Raw genomic sequence first — 19341 nt, 5'->3', positions numbered from 1 at the left:
GCAGGAACGGATGGGTGGAGGCAGGAAGGTAAGCACTGGTCCAATTACCTTTGAGAAGAAGAGGCATGAAGGGGATGATGGGGGGGGAGAGCTTGGTGAGGAGCAGTCGATAGACTCGGTGGTTCCATGAGGGGTCCTGAGAGGGAAGAAGCCTCAGTGAGGGAGGGACATGACCCACCACGCACCACGACACAACCAAACACCATCTGCTCGGAGCTCAGCTTCCTCTGGGCCCCAGGTCTCCCTGAGGCGGGCTCTGCAGCAGGCGGGAGGGGACCTGAAGCACGGCCAGACCGGCCATCTGCGCATACGGCTTCCTGGCCTCTGGTTAACCCCCCAAGCACACTTCAGGGGCCCTGAGGTTTCATAGAAACCACTCCCCCCCCTTCTGTCTCTGTCCCTGTTCTTGTTTCTGTCTGTTTTTCCCTTTCTAGTAGGTAAATTCCTTTGAACCTCTTGAGCCCACAAGGTAGATTTTTTTCTCAAGAGCTCAGAGCCAGGCTGATAAAAACACCTTTGTGTGAGTTCTCTCCTGAACACTCTCAAAACCTCTTAACCAACCCCCCCCCCAACAATTCCTGGCAGGGGGTGGGAGGGGAAGCCAGCTCCTCAGCTTTTCCCTCATCTGTGGCCTCCTCTAGCGTCCTCCAGCATCTCCTGAGGGGCCCACTGACAGGCCCTGGCACACTGTGGGCCTGGCGCCAGGACTTGCTTCCTGGACCTGAGGCAGGTCAGCTGGAGACCCATGTTCCCCGGGTGTTCGCCTGGTGCTTCGGAGCCCAAGGCCAGACACCACATGTGCCCTGTCCTGGTCTTCACACAGGACGTCACAGCCACAGCCAAGGCTCCCCCACCCCCACCCCCACCATACGGCATATAACACGCTGGGCACCCCCCTCATACCGCTAACACTCCACGCCTCACCAGCTCCCCAAACGTACAGCCCAGAGGGAATCCCACTCTGGCCCAGGGCTGGAAACCCTGGAAGTGGCCGGAGACAGGTAGAGAGGCTGCCGGGAAGCCCAGAATCGGGGTTTCTGGAAGGAGGAGCAAGGCCCAGCACTCACCAGCAACCTCTCGAGGGCCGAGTACAGCTTCCGGACTTTGTGGGGCAGCCGCTGTGAAGCAGAGGCAGATGGAGCTCTCACTGCTCTGGGATGGGAGCCCCATCCCCAACCAGCACTCCCAGCATGGGCACGGGCCGTCCAGATCACACCTACCTCCCACGTGTGGGCCAGGCGGCTGATGGCCGAGTTGCTGAGGCCAAACATGATGGCAAAGAAGGAATTGAGATTTTTTTGCTCCTTGAGGCTATGAGTGGAAGACCCAGAGGATCTCAGGGGAAACAGCCACACCCTCAGAGTTCCTACCCAGACAACAGCCGGCCTGGGGCCCAGGATCAGGTCCAGCCAGCGCTGCCTCTGTGGGGGCTGGGCGAGATGGGGTGGGGAGGCAGAGACTCTAGGAGACCCAGGGAAGCAAGGGGAAGGCAGATTTGGCAACATACTGACCAGGGACGGGGACATGAGATAGGCGGCCTCGGGACTCTGCCACACACCCACCCAGCCCATAGGCACTCACTGGGCAGCCAGCTTGATGAACTTCCTGAGCAGCTGGGCCCGCAGGCTCGGCACGGGGCAGAGACACAGCTCCGTGGCCACCCAGTACTGGAGCTCGTTGAAGCGGCGCATGAAACGCTCCAGGTTGGCAGTGGTGACGTCCCGCAGATGCTGGGGCCCCAGCACATAGTGGATCAGCTCCACCTGGGGAGGGGGCAGCAGGAGAGATGAGCCCACATCAGGTGGGGTGTCCCTGCCATCAGCGCTCCTCCCCTCAGCTCTGCTCCCTGCACCTGGTGGATACTGTTGAAGAGGCTCCAGTCGTGGTCCGTCAGCTGGCCCGCCAGGTCCTTGGCACTCACCAGGTCCAGCCCCTCAGCAGAGCCCACAGTGGGCCCCAGCTGCTCGGGGTGTGGGGTCTGTAGGTGCAAGAGAGCTCAGGAGGGGTACCTGAGGAATCCAGGGGGCAGGTGCGGGGTAGGAGGAGAGAGTTTGGGGCAGAGACTCCATGCCCATGGTCCAAGGCACGTCGGGGAGGATAAGGGTGCTACCAGGAGTAGGCCTCTGAAGGGTAAGGCTTCCCAAGGAGTTGTCTATCCTCCTGCCAGCTCCCCAGTGCTGAGACCCTCTCCTTGTAGGGCTCCTGTCTCCTGGGGAACCCCCAATGAGGGGAGGTCTTCTTTCTCCTTGAGAGCTCTCAACCAGCTCTCTCCCTTCCCCAGCATCTGGTACCTTCCATCAGTTGAGGCCCACTCCTTAAGACCCAGCGGCAGTCAGAGCCAGGCCCTCCTCTCTCCTCTCTGTGACTCTCCCCTGCACCCACCTCTGCCACCCCCAAAACACAGCTCCTCCCTGGCCCCCTGCCTGTTCCTACCAGTTCATGCACTTCCTGTGGGTTGACAACAAAGAGCCGCTCGTTGAGCCCCAGGGATGTGGCCACACCGCGGGCCTCTGGCTGCAGGCCAATGGCATCTGCAAAGAGAGCAGAGGCTGGGGGGGAGCGGGGGGCAGTGGTGGGCAGAGAGGGAGGCCAGGGAGCTACGGAGGGCAGGGTCGAGGCCCCAGTCGGGAGGTCCCTTCTCCCAGGAGCCGGGCTGGAGTCCTGGGCAGGTGCACCGAATGCACAGGCGTCTGTGCCCCCCACATCCACACTGCCCAGGTTAGCACGCCGAGGAAGACGAGAAAGGATGGTTAGAGACAATACTCGGGCAACGGCGGAGACTCCCTGAGTCTCCTTCTTTGTCAGATGGAGACAGCAAGACCAACCCCGACTACTCGCAGGTCTAACAAGTTAATTTATGGAAGCAGTGGCAGTAAGTAGACGATGCATGTAACGGCCCTTTGAAAACTGGGAAGTGCCCCACACGGGGCTTAGTGTTGATTTTCATCAGCAACTACCGACCGAGACCGTGTTCTTAGTCATGTGTGAATCCCTACTCTCTAGACCAGTAGCCTCCAAAGCAAGACCATCCTCTGTCCAAAAACTATCAGCTCTTCTATTTATTTTTCTCATCTGTTTTTGCTTGTTTATTTTGTGGGTAGCTTTAGAATTATATAATGTTAGTGTGCGAGTATATGTATATGACTTCCAAGCAAGTATACACATAACAGGGGGCTTGTAGTAGAAATATTGGTTACTGACATGGGAGGTGATCTAAACAATGGGAAGGAAGGTCAGTACTCTCAACAGTTCCTGTCCGGTCGCAGTCTCTGGTCCTGGGGCAGCTGCAACTCTCTGGGTGGCCACCAGAGGGCGGTGCTTCCCAGAGCAGAGGGCAGGACCACGTGACTGCAACCCGTCTCCCCACTTCCTGAAGGAGGAGAAGGGTTTGCTTTTCTGGCCTCCACTCCTTGTCATTATTCCCTGGGTGCCCCTAATTCCTGTCTACCCTAGGCTCCAGCTGTCAGCCCCGGGCTGCGTCCTCCACGGAGAATGAAGAGTGGTTTCTGATGGCCCAAGTTCCCTGAAAGCAGGTCTAAATAATTCTCATGCTGCCATGTTCTGAGCACTAACTTTGTGCAAGCCCCATGCTAAGTGTTTTATATATGTGATCTCTTTTATGGCCACAGCAGTCCTGTGCGATGGGTACAGTGTTAGTGCTCATGCGACCGATGAGGAATCGGAGGCTCAGCAAGGTTAAGCACTCTGCTCAGATCAGGATCACACAGCTCGTCAGCAGTGGGTCCTGGGATCCCAACCCAGGTTAGGGGATCCTGTGGATGCTCTTAACCACCAAGCTTCTTATCTTACCTGCCATGGTGCCTCCAGCTCCTAACACATTGCTGGCCCATAGCTGACTCTCAAACATGTTTGCCAACTGACAAAATGAATGAAGACTACCTAAATTCAAAAGCCAGACACTCTCATTTACTGTATGAACTCGGGACAATTGCCTCATCCCCTTGAGTTTCAGTTTCCCTGAATGAAAATAGGATGAAAGTACCTATCTCATAAGGTGGTTACCAGGACTCAATGAATAGATGAGGATGATAATAATAAAACTAATGTACAAAGTGCTGTGCCAGGCACCGTTCTAAACCCTAAAATAGATACGCCCATTCAATCCTCACAGTTCCTCTGCGAGGTCGGCACTCTTACCAGCCCCACTGAACAGATGCTGAAAAGAGCACAGAGAGATCAAGTCTCCTGCCCAAGGACACACAGACCGGTAGCTAAAGGGCTGGGCTCAACTGCCGACGGCAGGCTCCAGAGCTCATGCTCTCAAGCACTACATGCAAAGCACTTTGGAGAGACATAATAAACCGCCCTTAAATGCTAGCCATCATTAACACTGATGAAGACGATCAAAACGCTGATCTTAATTCGAGGGGTGGGATCTGGGCACAGACTGAGGGGCCCCCTCCCTCGGAGCCACCCCCCCCCCCAGAGACACAACTCACGGCCTGTAGAGTTGACCTTCACCAGCACCTGCCCCTTGGTCCAGCCATCCTCCTGGGCCAAGGCTGCCATCACCTCTCTCACGGAGGCCGTCACCGGCAGCTTCAGGGTCAGCACCGAGTGGTCAGGCCGGCAAATGTCATAGGGGACTGCGGAGGAAGACCACGCCGAGCTGTAGGAAGGGGCTTCTTGGTCCCCCCAGCCAGAAGTGAGCATGCAGCAAGCACAGCAGTGGGAGGGGCCCGAGGAGGCAGGAGGGGTGGTGACGGGAAGCCTGGGTGGACCCGCTGCCCAGAGTGTGGGGGAGGTCGTGAGCTGGGGAGGGAGGGAGGGAGGCGCAGGGGGGGGGGGCACACCCCGTCTGGCAGCCTAGAACAGAGACCCCGAGGAGTCCGTCGTGCCCTCCTCGGCCAAGCATACTAAGGTCAAGGATGACGACCTCAGGCTGCAGCCTCTGCCCTGGCTGGCCCGGACCACCAACCTTTGTCCCCAACTCGAATGGCACAGTTGCTGCTGGGGAGGGGCTGGTCCTGGCCTGGGAGCCAAACAGGCACGTTCCTGGCCTGAGAGGGAGAGAAAGTAAGGCCCCGGAGGCACAGGGGAGAGTGCACAGAGCCACGCAGAGGCCTCTGTCCCTGGGAGCGCGGGGCCCACATGGCGCACACACCACCAGCGGGCTCTGCTTGCTGCGTGGACCTGAGCTGGGCAAGGCGTCAGACACCAAGGCTCCCCGAGGTGAGACAAGCCAGTGCCCCTGTGAGTGCAAGTCACCCCCTTTGCCAAATAGGCCCAGAGCTATCCTAATATGAACACACCTCAGCCGTTGGCCCTGGTTTTGTCTTCCTTTTCCTCCTCTGGCTACCATTTGCTATTGGCCATTTGCTGCGTGCTAGGCTCAGTACAGGCTTATTCTAAGTATCTAAATAGTCACAATAGCCCTTCAGGGCTGACGGGGCAGCCATGCCGGGCGGGCAAAGGCCTCCGTAATACAACTCCTCTGCCCACTCCCAGATCTGAATGGGGCCGATCCTCCGAGTTCAGACCCCAGCCACAGGCCTTCTCTACTCCACGTCTCAGAGCTCTCCCCAGACATCCGCACAGCCTCACATCACCTGCATGCAGAAGTTGCAGCATCGCCCTCTCTTCCAAGCACCTCTGGGATCCTTCCATATCTGGGCTCCATCCCCCCAGACTCAACACCTCCCTCAGACCCCCTCATCCTGCCTCCCAGCTGTTCTGGGCTTGGCTCCCGCCTCTCCCCGCCCCCTGCCCCCCCATTTCCGCAAAGCTTATCACCTTGTTCTGGGGGTTCCTCTGAGCCCCTCCTCCCAGCCCAAGCCAACCCCCAGTTCCACTTGCCCAGTTGTCTCCCCCCCTCATGTGCTACAATGGCCGGACTATTCTCTACTGTCAGTCCTCGGGTGCCTCCAGCTCCCCCCTTCCAGTCTGCCTGACCAGAGCCAGATTAAGCTTCCTAATGCAGCTTTCTGCTGGATAAAGCACGGGGTCCTTAGCTGACCTCCTCAAAACACACATTCAACCTTGTCCACCCACGGCCCCAACATCTCCAAGGAATCGCATTGTTCAGAGGACAAAGCCCAAACCCCTCAACATGGCACACAGGGCTCTACGTGCTGTGGGCCCTGCCTGCCTCCCCAGCCCCCTCTGGCGGCTCCCTCTCACACTCCCTCTGCAGGGTCCCGAACAGGTGGACTCCCTGCCCTGTCGAACCTCACTGTGGGCCTCTTCCCCCCCGACCCTCCCACCCTGTAGCTCTCAGCTCTTGTGGTCACTCTCCCTGATCCTGACCCCGAGTCGGCCCTTCCCTTCCCTGTTTTCAGAGACTCCTGCCTTTGCCATTATGCATCAGGACGCCATGCAGTCTGTCTGCGAGCCCCACAAGGCCCGGGGTGGCTGGCCCCCGCCACTGCAGCATGAGCATCTAGCAGAGTGCCCGGCACATGAGGGCGACTCCATACTAGATCCTGAGCGTCTGCCGCAAGCCACAGGTGCCGGCCCCTCACTCTGGAAGCCAGTACTCTAGCGGGGTGGGGCAGGCACTAACAGGATAAACAAAACAACCCCACAGGGCCTGAGGCTTTGACGACAGTCATAGAAGACACCTTGTCAGGCGAGGGCGGTGAGGGGTGCTCTGGATAGGGAGATGGGAAGGGGGCCTCTCTGAGGACCCAACATTTTGGCTGAGATCAGAAAGATAAGGATTTGAGTGGGCAAAGAGCCAGAGAAAGAAAGTTCCAGGCCCTGAGGTGAAAACAAGCTTTGCCTATAGAAGAGAAGGAGCCTGTGAGAGTCTCTAGCAGGGAGGGGGTGGGGAGGGGACACAGGCCACTGGGCACAGAGAGCCTGGTGTTTATTCCCAGTGCAGCACTCCCCACAACCAGCCCCATCCTACCGTTCCAGCCCTTTCTCCCACCCTTCCTCAAGAAATCTCGGTTCCAGCCACACGTTCTCAGCCCCCTTTGCTCCCCGTGGGCCCCTGCCAGGAATGGTACCAGCCACCTCTGACTCCCAGGAACCCCTGGGCTTCAGAGGCTGCCTTCAGGCACCATCCCCTCACCCCAACCCCTGGGGAACTGCTAACTGGCTCTGCGAACATGGAATACCTCCCAGATGCAATAGAAGCCCCTTGGGGTGAGGTAGGGATGGAGGGGTGACCCTAGACCTCTGTGTCTCCCCACTAGGCCTGGCCCCCACGCCACACCCAGCCCCTGCTCTGTGAACACCTATCCCAGCCCCAGGGGTGTGTCTGTGCATGGGGATCCTTTCCAGGCTGAGCCCCTGGGGTGGGGGCTGAGGGAGGGGCAGAGGGAAGAAGCTGGGGCCAGACAGAGAGGAGAGGAGCTGGTCTGCACAGGCACCTTCATCTGAGGAGATGCATTCCCACAGCCATTTTCCAACCTGGGGAGCAAGGGAGAAGGGCAGTGAGATGCGGTGAGCCAGGGACCCCTTCGGGCAGGACGGGGCAAGGGGTGGAGGGTGGGGGGTCTGGCTCTGGATTCCATCTACCCTCAGCAGAGGCTCAGAGCTTTGCAGACTTGCTAAATACCAGCTAGAGGGGGCAAAGCCAGGGCTCGAAACTCAGCCCCTGCCTTCTGGGATTTCCGCAGGCCAGCAGGGGGGAAGGAAAGAGAGTTCCAGGAAGTAATGTGCCCCAGGTGTCAGGCTGGGCAGGTGAGCTCTCCCTGAACCTCACCTGGCCCCATGGGAATGTCTGGGAAGGCCAAGAGAAGCTCTAGGGGATTCACCAGGCTGGGCCAGCAGGACAGGGCACTGAGGATGCTCGGAGTAAGTATGTGCAGAATGGAGAGAGTGGGAACGGCAGGTGCGCTCGGGAGAAGGACATGTGAATGCCTGTGTGGCGCAAGACAGTGCGTGAGCGTGGCGCGAGGGGGAACAGCAAGGGGACTGGTAAGAACAGGACTAGACAAATGAGCAGCCACAGCCAACACTCGCATAGCTCACAGCGCCTGCAAGGCATGGCTCTGTGCTCAGAAGGCGCCGTGACACCCCATGCTCGCGAGATGGGTGCTCTCCTGGTGCTGGGGACGAGAGCCCGGAGCCCGGGGGGCGGGGGGGGGGCGTGCCCAGAGCAGCATGGCCATAGGCGGTGCAGCCTGGATTTCCAGCACGTGTTTGTGTTGGTGTCCAGCGTGGGTGCGGTGTTCTCCGTCCCCAGTGCACCACCCGCCACGCATGTGACAAGTGAACGTGGAGCCCAAGCATCACCTGTGGTGCCGCCGCCTCTCCGGCCACTGCTCCCGCAGCAGGAGGCAAAGCCGGGCGTCTCTGCTCACCAGGTCTGAGAGTTTCTGGGAGGAGCCAAGATTCATTGACCCAGAGGTAGCTGCACCCCTCCCGGCAGCCCGGTCCAGCCCTGCCTCACTCCCAGGTACCTGGAGAAAGCTGGTGGCCACAGGGTCCAGGTGGAGCATGGGGCCATAGAGGGCCACCCACTGGCTGACCAGCCGCAGGATCTGCTGCCTCTTGTTGCAAATGTAGGTGCTGTGTTCCTGCTCACTGCCCCCTGAAGGCTCCGCATGGAAGGTGGGCGCCAGTCAAGGGAACCACAGCGGCCAAGCGGGCCACCCACCACACCTCAGGCAAAGGAGGGGCAAGGCTGCCCGGGGCCTGCTGACAGGCTGGCCTCGGCACGAGGCTGGTACTTCGGAGGGTTCAGCACAGCCCTGCTCTGAGAGACCCCTTCTCCCTGTTCCATACAACCTCCTCGTCCCCCTGGGGCTGGAAGGATATTGGTGCAGGAGGGCAGCACAGAGCTGGGCACTGGGCATGAAGACACTGTAGGTCAGGAGGAAGTCACTGAGGAAGGTCTCTGTAGGGCAGGGACAGGGGAACAGGAGGAAGCCTCAGAGGTCAAGTCTGCCGAGCACAGATGTCTGCGTGGCTGGAGTTCCCTTCTCCCAGTCCTGTGGTGGGCAGTGTCCCAGGAAGGCCCAGGTCCTGTGACGGCACTCCCCACCCAAGCCAAGGGCACAGGAATGAGGACTTCCTGCTGGCCCAGCCCAGCACCCAGTGACGTCACACTCAGGGTGCCTGGCCCTCTCCCAGACTACGCTGACCACCCAATGAGTCACACAGCAGGCAGGGTATCTCTTGTCCCTACCTGTTGGGTCGTGAGCACTGGAGTCAGGTCGCATGGCCTCCAACAGCAGTTCTAGAATCTTCTCTGGGGTGCCAGACATCACTGTATACCTAGCAGAAACAGCCGATCCATAGCCCTTCCCCCATCTGGGCAGACAGCAGGAATCACATCACCCTTCCCTATCTGCCAGCTCTGTCCCACCTCAGGGGTGGAGGGAAGCTCGCTCTGGGGGTGCATCTGATCCCCAGAAGCCCCTCCCCCCCACCCCGGGAGGCCAGCGAGCAGGGGTGAGACATGCGGGAAGGGAGTAAAGCCCGGGAAACGGAAGGAGAGAAGATGGGCAAGAGGGAAAGTGTGCAGGAGTGTGGCAGGTGTGTTACCGGTTCCTGCCTGGGGTTGGGGGGCGAGAAGGGCCAGCGCCCTGAGAGGCTCTCTCCAGCACCAACACCACTTTGCCATGTTCTTCTAGCCTCATGGTCTTTGCTTCCACATCCTGGAGAACAAGCCACACCCTGTGCTCAGTACACACCACGGGTCCTTTCCCCCTTTCCAGGGCATCTCCCTCCACCTCCATGCCAGACCCTGGGCCCCACAAGGCACCCACAAGGACATTCAGCCCTTCTCCCACCCCATTCAATGCCCGTGACCTTGGATCTGCCCTACTCCCAGTTCTGCCCATCATGCAGCCTGAGCCCCGCTCCTCCACCCATCCCTCCCCCACCTCCTTCTGTGGCTCCCACTCTCCATTACTCTGCCTCCCCTCACACCCTAGTCTCCCCCGACCCTTCTGTAACCCTCCACCCCCATGGTCTCCCACACTGAGCTGGGGTTCTCCAGTTTCATTGAACCTCCTCAGTGTGCTAGAGACGTCCCCACATGCCCACACCCCAGCCATCACCTCCAAGCTTCTCCAGCTCCTACCTCGCCATGATCCTTATAGACCCTCTCTGGTCCCTGCCGCTTACCCCCTGCCACTTCTCCAGAGAAGGATCCTGGCCATGTCCCCTGCCCTCCCCACCCCCAGTAACGGCACCTTGATGATACGGTTGAAGTCCTGCTTGTCCACGCGGAGGAAATGACAGTTGTCTTCTCGTAGGATGATGGTGGCTGCCCGGGGTGCGTCATTCACCAGCGCCAACTGTCCAAAGTCATCTCCCTCGTGCAGTGTGGTCACCAGCCCCTGCAGCCAGGTCTCAGTCATAGCCCAGCCAGGCCCCCCAACCCTCGTCAGAGCAGATCCATGGCGGGAGAGCCCCTGGGCAGGAGGAGACCTGGGGGATTGGCAACCTTGGGTCCATCGAGGTCCTGCCCACGAGGGCTTGGACCAGGGAAGCGGGTACCACCAAGAGGGCCGGGGAGAGAGGGAGAACTCACCTTGCCATGGGTCACCACATTGACAGACCCCTTCCAGATGATGTACCATGAGGTGCCCTTGTCTCCCTGGCTGAACACTGAGAGAAACGCCGATCAGACACCTGGGGTCACCTGCACTTCTCTGTGGCCTCTGCCGCGTCCAGACCCCTGGCGCCCGGCGTCCTGCCCGCCCCTCCCGCCCCCTGTCTGACTTACACACGGTCCCTGCTTTGCTGTGTGGTTCAAAGAGCAGAACAGCCGCTAATTCCCGCTTCACCTGTGAGGCGGGGAGCAGATGGTCAGTGGGGCAAGTCCGGGGTAAGAGGGGCCAGGCTAGCGGGGAGGTTAGGTCCAAGGACACAAACGCCCGGGGGGGTGGGGTGTGCGCAGAGATGAGGCTAGCTCAGCTGCCTGGGATTCAGCAGGAGACAACGCCCGGGGAGGAAATGTGCTGGGGCGGGGGTGGGGGGGAGGGAGAAGGATTTTTGGACAAGGATGCTGGGAACCAGAGATGGACATTTCCAAGCCAGAGGCCGAAGCGGCGGGGAAGCATCTTCTGGCCCAGCAGTTGGGGCCTCAGGGGTTCACAGGGAGAGGAGGTCCTGGGGAAGGGGTGGAGGCGGGCGGACTGACCGAGTTGGAGAGGTGGGCCACAGCCTTGATGTGTAGCAACTCCTCAAAGATGAGGTCCAGCTCCTCATCTGTGCGCTGACCCGGGCTGTGGGCACAGGGCGGCCGCGAGGCAAACAGCGCACTTGGGACCTGAGGGCACGGGAGCCACGCCACCCGCCACGCTGGGGCCTGGGGCTAGCCGGCCTCCGCAGTGATGGTGACCGGTAATGGGCCAGCCACTGCCACGTGCACACCACGTGCCAGCCTGAGGCCCAGGGCTTCGCACGTGTTATTTCAACCTGCCCTCGTGACCACCCCATGATGTGGGCATGGCTCTCCTCCTTTGACAGAAGAGGAAGCTGGCATGGAGAGGCCCAGGGCCACCCAGGGAGTCACCTGGAACTGGAACCCGAACCCAGACCTGCCCGCCTGCCCCCTCCCAGCCACCGCTGCACCTGAGCGCGCAGGGTCTTCGTAAGCCCCGTGCCTTCCACCCACAGTTACAAAGGAAGAAACCGGTTCAGAGGTGGGGAAGGGGGCTCCAGGGCACACAGGGAGAAGAAAGGGAACCTCTCAGAGATGAAACTGAGAGACTACAGAGTCTGAGAGCCGTGCGAGGCCTGGGATTGCGGGCTGCAGGGCTCCCGACTCACGGCTTTCGGAGTGCCACGGTGAGCAGGGCATCAGGCCCCCGCTGGGAGAGCAGGGCCACAGCCTCGACCAGCTCCTCCTCCAGCTCGTGGATGCCCACGGTCTCTGGCTCCGGCCCAGGGAAACGGTAGAATTGGGTGTCTCGGTCCTGGAAGGTCCAGTCGTGTTTCACTGCAGGGCAGAGGCCCGGGTGTGAGGGAGGCGACAAACCGAGGCCGTGTGGGTACGAGGCCCCCACCGTAATGCCCACCGACGCCTCGCCCCCAGATGCCTGCTCCCCAGGATTGCCAGGCCCGGGGGCCCCACCCTGGGCTCGGGCTCACCATGGCAAAGGGCACCTTCATCCAGCAGCACCTGGCAGATTCCCACGGCTTGGCTCCGGGAATGGACCCCAAGGCCCAGGGCCAAGATGCCATCCACCAGCTCCCGGCCAGAGCAGCATTGCCTACGGGAGGTAAGGGGACAGGGAAGAAGAGGGAGAATTAAAAGGCAGGAGGGTGGAGGGCAGAAGGGGGAACTTTGGGTCAGAACGGTGCCTTTCTAGGCTAGCAGCAGGGCGAGGCCCAGAGGCCTGAAGGAGAGCAAAAGGGAGAGAAGATGGGGGTGGGCAAGGAGGCAGCCCAGGACTCCACTCACCGATAGAGCCGAAGGTGGTACTTCCGGTCTCGGATAAGGGTCGGGCAGGTGGCCAGGAGTTGCCGATGCAGCTGCTTCCCAGCCCTGAGCACCCGCTCCGTGGAGGCCTAGGACAGGGAGCGTCCCAGCGGGCTCAGGCCCCGAACCCCTGGCTTACTGTCCCCTCCCAGCTCCACCCCTCCCGGCTGGTACCTGCTCCAGGCTCACGCTGAAATCCAGGGACTCCTCACTGTCAGTGAGTGGCGTCTAAGGGCAGGGGGGAGGGTCTGCACGTTAGTGCCAGCTCTTGGACCTCAGCCCTCCCCCTTTCCCTCCCCTCTTGCCCAGTCCCCAGCTCCAAACACATACACTTAGCTACTCGGTCAACAAATAAACTAATGCTCCCCGAGCACCCCTGTGCGCCAGGCATCCACCTCTTCCCACCCTATCACCAGACCCTTGTCTTCCTTCTAGACACAAGCACTTCACCCCAACAGATGAGATCCCCATTCTGCTTACTCAGGGCCCACGTGTGCCCAGGCCCCCAGGTAAACCACACCTGTGTAGGGAAGAGAGCTGAAAGAGCATGAGGATGGGAGGTAAGAAAGGTCCATGTCGCGCCAGGAAATGAGCATCTTTGCTCCCGGCCTGGGGTCACAAAGCCTAATCCCGAGCCGGGGTTCATCCCCAGCCACAAGACCTGGGGACTCCTGGATTCAAATCCCTACTCCTTCATTTACTAGCAGTGTGACCCTAAATATATGGTTTAACCTCTCCCTGTCTCAGTTTCCTTGTCTGTAAAATTTATAAAACACTCATAATACCAATACAGAGGCTTTGGGAAGGGTTCTGTGAATTAATGTGTATTGAATGTTTAAAGCACAGCTTAGCACAGAGCTGTATGTACATGTTAGCTATTATTACTCATCAGTGAAGCAGAGGGCAGGCTGCCTGCTGGAAAGCCCCTGTGCTCTCTGAGATGCTGCTGCTAGCCCATAACCCTGCAAGAGTGAGTAAGTCTTGACAGCACCCAGGACTGGCTCTGGAAGACAAGATTTATGTAGAAACCCTGGTTAACAAGGCTGCCAGGCCCTTGGTATCAACTGAGCCATCCAGGACCCCAGGGCCTGTATGTCCCGGGATGTTGGCCAAAACAGCCCCTTACGACCCTTCTTTCTCTGCCACCTGGAATTTGTGGACATCTCTGGACAGCATGCCCGACCCTCCATGAGCCCTCCCAAAGGCAGAGTACTTTACGGTTTACAAAGCATGTCTCGCTCCATGATTTCCTCTGATCCTAGACAGAAGAGGACCAGATGGAAAGTAGGCGGAGCAGGGATTGTCTGTCTTCTCTGACTTAGGAAACAGAAGTCTTGGGGTGAAGAGCTCGTGTAACTCAGTCACAAGTACATGGGATAACCAGACAGCTGTGCAGAAACTCCAGAAGTGCTCACATTCTTGGTCTCACCCCACCCACCGCACCTGCCTGGTTCCTGCCCCCCCTCTCACTAGCTCTCTCTCCTGCTTTCCCAGCTGCACTCAGGGCCCTGAAAAGGACCTGGCTGGGGAGCTGGGGTGCAAGCAGGCCCGGGGCCAGAACCCCCTCCCCTGGTCCTGGCATCTTCCCCCTGTGTGCCAGGCAGAGGCCTGAGGTCGGGCACGCACAGGCGCCTGGCCCAGGGCTGGGCGGAAGTCGCTAGGTGTCCCTAGGGTATCCCTGCCCGGGTCAAGGGGCCCAGCCTGGTGCCAGACACAGAGCCCTGGAGACTTAGCAACAGGAAATGAGGAGGAGGAGGAGGAGGAGGAGCCGGGGAAGGAGGAAGGGCAGGAATGCTACCCAGCCAGCCCCCTGTGTCGGAACAAACAGTGCCGAGTGCTAACGACTTGTTGTTGTTCATGTCAAAACGCCCAGGTGGCCCCGTCCCTGCCTCAATTCTCCCTGGTGCCCACGACCCAGGCTCCAGCCTATGCTCCCTTCCTGGTATTATTCCGACCCTGGAGGGCACATCAGGAGGGTTGGTGCCCGCTTCTGTGGCCAGGCTGGGCACAGCCCAGATCCTAGATCCCCAGGCCTTGGGGAAACCGTTTCCTGCCCTGCCCCAGGGAATAAGCACGAGGGTCAGGGGAAGGGGGCTCTGGCCCGTCAGAGCTGAGGAAGGTTCCTGAAGGCATCCCTCTCCATCTGCCAAGGAAAACGGGAGCCCAGAGAGATGAAGTAACTGACCCAGAGTCACACAACTACTCAGAAATTCTAGAGCCTACTGAATAACCAGCGCTGGCCCTGGAAGGAGGTGTTTGTCTCCTACCTCGCAGCTGGAGAGAAGGAGGCTCAGGGGTTATATGACCTGTCCTGAGTTGGTGAAGAGGGGCACCGGGATTCACGCTGTGCCTGCCCAATTCCAAAACACAAGTCCTTAACCACGAGGCACTAGGGCCTCCCAGGCACCTCCATGGCCTCGTGTTTCCCCCACCTTGTGCTCTGGACGGATAAATTTTGCCCTCAGGAATGTTCCATGGGTAAGTAAGTTTGGAAAACATTGCGTTAAACAAAGTTGCACGGGTTTGTTATCATAGTCCCTCTGGGTCCCTACCATGCGCATGTGCACTGGGAATGTCCTAGGATGGGGGCGAGGGTGCTAGTCAGGAGATCTGGTCAAGGTTGGGGGCTCCCGATCCAGATGCGCAGGTCAAATCTCAGCTCCCCATTACCAGGCAGTTGGGTGACCTTGGCTGCTTATTAACCTCCATGTGCTTCAGTTTCCTCATCTGTAAAATGGGGTTCATGATAATAGTACCTATCTTATAAGGTAATTATGAGGGTCAAATGAGTTAATAACATAAAGCACTCGAAGCGATGCTTGGCTTGTGGTAACCACTCAGTAAATGTTAAGTAACTTTGATTAAACTTCATTATTTTATGACGGGTGCCTATTACCCGGACATAATGCAAAAAATGTTGTACCTTCGCTAAACCTGTCCCTCATCTGATAACCCTGAGTGTCACCCTAGGGGTTCTCAGTTGGAAAGAAGTGGCTGGTATGGGGGGATGAAGGCCCTTGCCCACTGCGTCCCCTCCCGCCCAGACAGGAAGGACTCAGGGTAGAAGAGGAGGTGGTAGCTAGCTTCCCTAGCACCAGCGCCATAAGCCTGCCCCACCCTCCCTCCCTGTCACTCGGTGTCAGAGCCACACTGGAGGGGCCGGCACTGAGCCAGACAGCCTCGTGGGGACCTGTCAGACCAGTTCCCTTAGGCCATGGCTAGGGTCTCAGGCCAGGGCTGTGTGTGTTGGGACAGGGAGAGGACGCAAGGGGAGGGGTGATGCTTTGGCGGGGGTGGGTGGGGGTGGCGGTCACTGTTACCATCTGCAGCAAAAGAAAGTACACCATGAGCTCGGCCTCTACATAGCCAGATCACCTGGGACAGAAGCCTCACTTTGTCTCTTAGCAGGTGTGTAACCCTGGACCTGTCACTTAGCCCCCCCACCTCTGTTTTCTCATCTATAAAATGAGATGATGACATTAGTATCTATCTCACAGGGCTATTGTCAGATGATTTGATATGTTAAAAGTAAAGCTCTTATAATAGTGCCTGGGACTGGGGCGCCTGGGTGACTCAGTCAGTTAAGCGTCTGCCTTCGGCTCAGGTCATGATCCCAGGGTCCTGGGATCGAGCCCCGCATCAGGCTCCCTGCTCAGCGGGGAGCCTGCTTCTCCCTCTGCCTCTCCCCCTGGCTTATACTCTCTCTCAAATAAATAAATAAAATCTTAAAAAATAATAGTGCCTGGGACCTAAGTTTTAGACAACTATCAGCTACTACCATTGTTTGGACAGGTTGGATGAAAGCATATTTTCTGAGTTAGAGAATAGAGCCACCTCCCCCAAAACAATCTCTCAAAGGGAAGCTTCTCTGAGCTTGTAAGAACCACCAGAGGTATCCTGATCTTGCCCTTGCCCCTGGATAAATTGATTCTTCTCTGGCTTCCAGACATCAGACAAGATCTCCTCTCTCTCTCTCGCATTTTCCAAAGGAGCTGTTCTTCCATCCCATTCCAGGGTCACTTTTGCCATAGTTGGTAAATCTTTTCTCTATCTAACCTCAGGCCGTCCTGCTGGAACTTGCTTTCATTTTCTCTTGTCCTGATCTAGTCGCAACAGAAGGGCCCTCTTGAGGCCTCAGGAGATTGATGGGTTCCCCCTGGTTTTCTAAGAGGCTGTCGTGGCCTAAATAACTGTCCACACTGTCCTCCTAGCCTCCACCCCTTTACAACATCCACCCTTTACCCCATGTGTATACACTCCCTGCCAGCCCCTCGTTCCCTCAGGTGAGCGGTGCAACTTCCCGGGTACCCAGAGCCTCTTGACCAGCTGCAGTGGGCTGAAACCAAACCCCCCCCCTCCCGCGACTCCCCAGAGGTGGTCATCAGGAGAGGGTATGGCCCTTGCCCCTAGCCCTAAAAATCTAAGTTCCCTTTAATTACCCATTCCCACCTACCCCCACACACAACTGGCTGGCGGGGTGGGGGGGCAGGGGGGCTGTGTTTCAGTGACTTTCAGCCCATTTCCACTCCAGCAACCCTTACGCCACTCTTCTGGCCTCCCCACACACCCCAGCTCTTCAATTCTGGGGGCCGGAGGAGTCAGGAGACAGCCTGGCGGCCTCTTCCACTCCCCTGCCAAGTCTTTGGGTCCCAGGGGATCCTCCAGTGACCTCATTGTCCCGGCACCTGCCCTTTCCCCCACTCCCACCTTGCCTCTACAAGCTGGGAAGGGGACAGGAAATACACAAGTAATTATAGTCTGAGAGGGAAGGAGGGAGGGAGGGTTCCAGCCCACAGGCTCCAAGCAGTAGCTCCTGCCAGTGAGCTGGAGGGGTGGGGGAGATGGCTTGGCCCAGAAGGGGCCAGCTCCCCTGCTCCCTCCGGAGCCCCATCTTGAGCAGGACCCAGGCCCAAGTGGCCCTTGATCAGGAAGACCCAGGGAGGGAGGGAGGGGTTGGGGGAGAGCTAGGGACTGACACCTAGATTATCCTCTCAACTCTGATTGTGGGGAGGCCCCCATCACCTTAGCAGACCTCGTTTTTCTCACTCAGCCTCATATTCTGATAAATATAAATGGCAGTTGGGCAAGAGGTAGGAGGAAAGAGGCAGAAGGTGGTGGTCCTCCTACTCAAAGGGACTTGCTGATAAGAGACATAGGTGACAAGCTCTCCCAATTCTGTCACCTGCTCTTGCTTTCCCTCTACCCCTTTGCCCAAGTACCCTCCTGGCACCCCCCACCCCCTGCCAACGCTATCCCCATGGCCCACAGAATAGACACACGCTGAATCTCAGGGGAAGGAACTCTGAAGTCTGGGTGGTCGGAGAGAGCTTCTCTGCTGATCTGGATCCTGTCCCCCACCCCGCACCCCACCCCTCTTCCCCCTCCTGCCCTCTCCTTTATTCTCACAGCTCCAGGAGGTTCCTCACTGGCAAAGGGAGACTCCAGCTCCAGGCTCCAAACTTCTCAAAATCCTCCCCTGAGCCCCCCAGAGCCAGATGCCAAGCAGCGTTCACATGACCACCTCACCCCAAGATCAAGAAGAATTGGCGCAGTTCAGTGGCTCGCTAAAGGAGAATGTTGCCACGGTGATAGATCCAGAACAGCAACCAAGCTTGCCTCACCCTCCACCTTGACCTGGCCCCCAGTATTTCACACATGCCTCCCACCACCACCTGGAGGACACACAAGCACTTAACAGGGCGCACAAAGGTGACAGATCTGTGACAAATCCCTTTCCCCTTCCCCCACGCCAGCATGGACAGATGTGAGTACCGCACGCACACAGACACATGCGGTGCGGCTGTGGGTGCCACCCACACACCCAGCAGCCAAGCTGCTCGACCCACTGTGCAGCCCAGCGGTGGCCCCTGCGCCCCCAGCAGCATACTCCGTCTCCCAGTCTAGGCCCTCCTCCGGTCCCGGTGGCTGGCCCTCGCCAGGCCAGCTGATGGGCACTCACCCAGCGGAGCCCCTGGATGCGGCCGGGGCGCTGGTGCTCAAGCAGCAGCTGGTAAGAGCAGCTTCGGGGCCGGTGCATCCTCTTCAGCACCATGTTGAGCAGGGTCCCCTCCGGCACCACGTCCGGGAGGCCTCCCACCTGTGCCGCTCCTAGAGCTGGGCTGCCATCCACGGCCAGGCCCACCCGCCAGGGGCTCTCACCTGGCCAGCCCACCTGTGACGCAGGGAGGAAGGCAGAGAGCCATGGGGCTGGGGCTGGGGCTGGGGCAGCTGGACCAGGGCACAACCGCCCCAGGCAGAACCACTTCCTTTGAGTCCTCTGGACTGGTCAGGCGGAGGTGCTGCAACCCTGCCAGGAGCCGGGGGAGGGACAGGAAGACCTTCACTGGGGCCTGCCGGTCTGGCGCACTTCGGGGTCTCCAGCTGGTGGACCGGAGATCGGGCCTTTCTTCCCGGTCTCCTTTGGACTTCTGCCCCACCCCACTGCCCAGGTCCCTGAAGGGATCTCTGCCACCTCCCAGTGTGAGGCTGTGGACTCACTGAAACCCCCAGAAATGCAGCTCCAGCTCAAACCCCTCTTCTCCCCCTCTCCTTCACCCCTGACCAGCCCTCTCTCTCCCACCCAAACACCCCACCCACCATGTCATCTTCCTCTCCTGCTCCTGCCGGCCCTGACCCCACCTTACCCACCTTCATGTTCCTTCGCAAACGTGCACAGCCCTGCAGGCTCGAGCAAAAGGCTGGGGCGGGGGAGACCCTCCGCGAGACCCCGACTGCTCCCAGAGGGGTGTGGGCTGGAAGCCCCAGGCGAAGTGACCAGGGTAATTCCTAGCTGGACCCGCTGCCAGGGCTAAGCGTTGGGTGGAGAGGCTTCTTTTGGGTGGGTAGAGGGTAGGGGGCGTGGGGGGGGAGTTCCCCCCCCCCCAGCGGCAAGGAGCCCCAGGCCTCCGCCTCCGTCCCAGGCGAATGAGCCAGCTGGCACCGGGCGCCGAAGCGAGGCTGCCGCTGGCACTGGTCCGGGCGGGAGCTGTCAC

General features: G+C 59.2%; 1 protein-coding gene across 5 annotated transcripts in view; it reads right to left on the bottom strand.

Annotated features, from left to right (window-relative positions):
* Positions 1–19341, bottom strand: part of RAPGEF3 (Rap guanine nucleotide exchange factor 3) — a 21699-nt gene extending 2358 nt beyond the window's left edge. The window contains exons 1-26 of one of the 5 annotated variants that reach the window (XM_054507082.2): positions 18998–19334; positions 18309–18656; positions 14902–15076; positions 12524–12577; positions 12332–12438; positions 12019–12140; positions 11698–11866; positions 11066–11150; positions 10649–10709; positions 10454–10530; positions 10113–10259; positions 9460–9572; positions 9101–9189; positions 8731–8809; positions 8373–8523; positions 8206–8288; positions 7338–7377; positions 4940–5021; positions 4461–4607; positions 3811–3900; positions 2434–2531; positions 1853–1978; positions 1582–1763; positions 1221–1311; positions 1068–1118; positions 49–136 (exon numbers count right to left, since the gene is read on the bottom strand). In XM_054507082.2, the coding sequence (XP_054363057.1) occupies positions 49–136; positions 1068–1118; positions 1221–1311; positions 1582–1763; positions 1853–1978; positions 2434–2531; positions 3811–3900; positions 4461–4607; positions 4940–5021; positions 7338–7377; positions 8206–8288; positions 8373–8523; positions 8731–8809; positions 9101–9189; positions 9460–9572; positions 10113–10259; positions 10454–10530; positions 10649–10709; positions 11066–11150; positions 11698–11866; positions 12019–12140; positions 12332–12438; positions 12524–12577; positions 14902–14910 (2341 nt within the window). In that variant the 5' untranslated portion in view covers positions 14911–15076; positions 18309–18656; positions 18998–19334. Of the gene's footprint in view, positions 1–48; positions 137–1067; positions 1119–1220; positions 1431–1581; positions 1764–1852; positions 1979–2433; positions 2532–3810; positions 3901–4460; positions 4608–4939; positions 5022–7337; positions 7378–8205; positions 8289–8372; positions 8524–8730; positions 8810–9100; positions 9190–9459; positions 9573–10112; positions 10260–10453; positions 10531–10648; positions 10710–11065; positions 11151–11697; positions 11867–12018; positions 12141–12331; positions 12439–12523; positions 12578–14901; positions 15077–18308; positions 18657–18997 lie in introns of those variants that run through there. The other 4 variants (XM_045873560.3, XM_045873558.3, XM_045873559.3 and 1 more) reach the window with 4 other exon arrangements.

The sequence above is a fragment of the Mirounga angustirostris genome, unplaced genomic scaffold (genome assembly GCF_029215605.1).
Source record: "Mirounga angustirostris isolate CCGP_5_RB_7025 unplaced genomic scaffold, mMirAng1.0.hap1 SCAF_5, whole genome shotgun sequence".
NCBI lineage: Eukaryota > Metazoa > Chordata > Mammalia > Carnivora > Phocidae > Mirounga > Mirounga angustirostris.
Note: the sequence above shows the minus strand (reverse complement) of the source record. Positions and strands in the feature narration are given on the sequence as shown.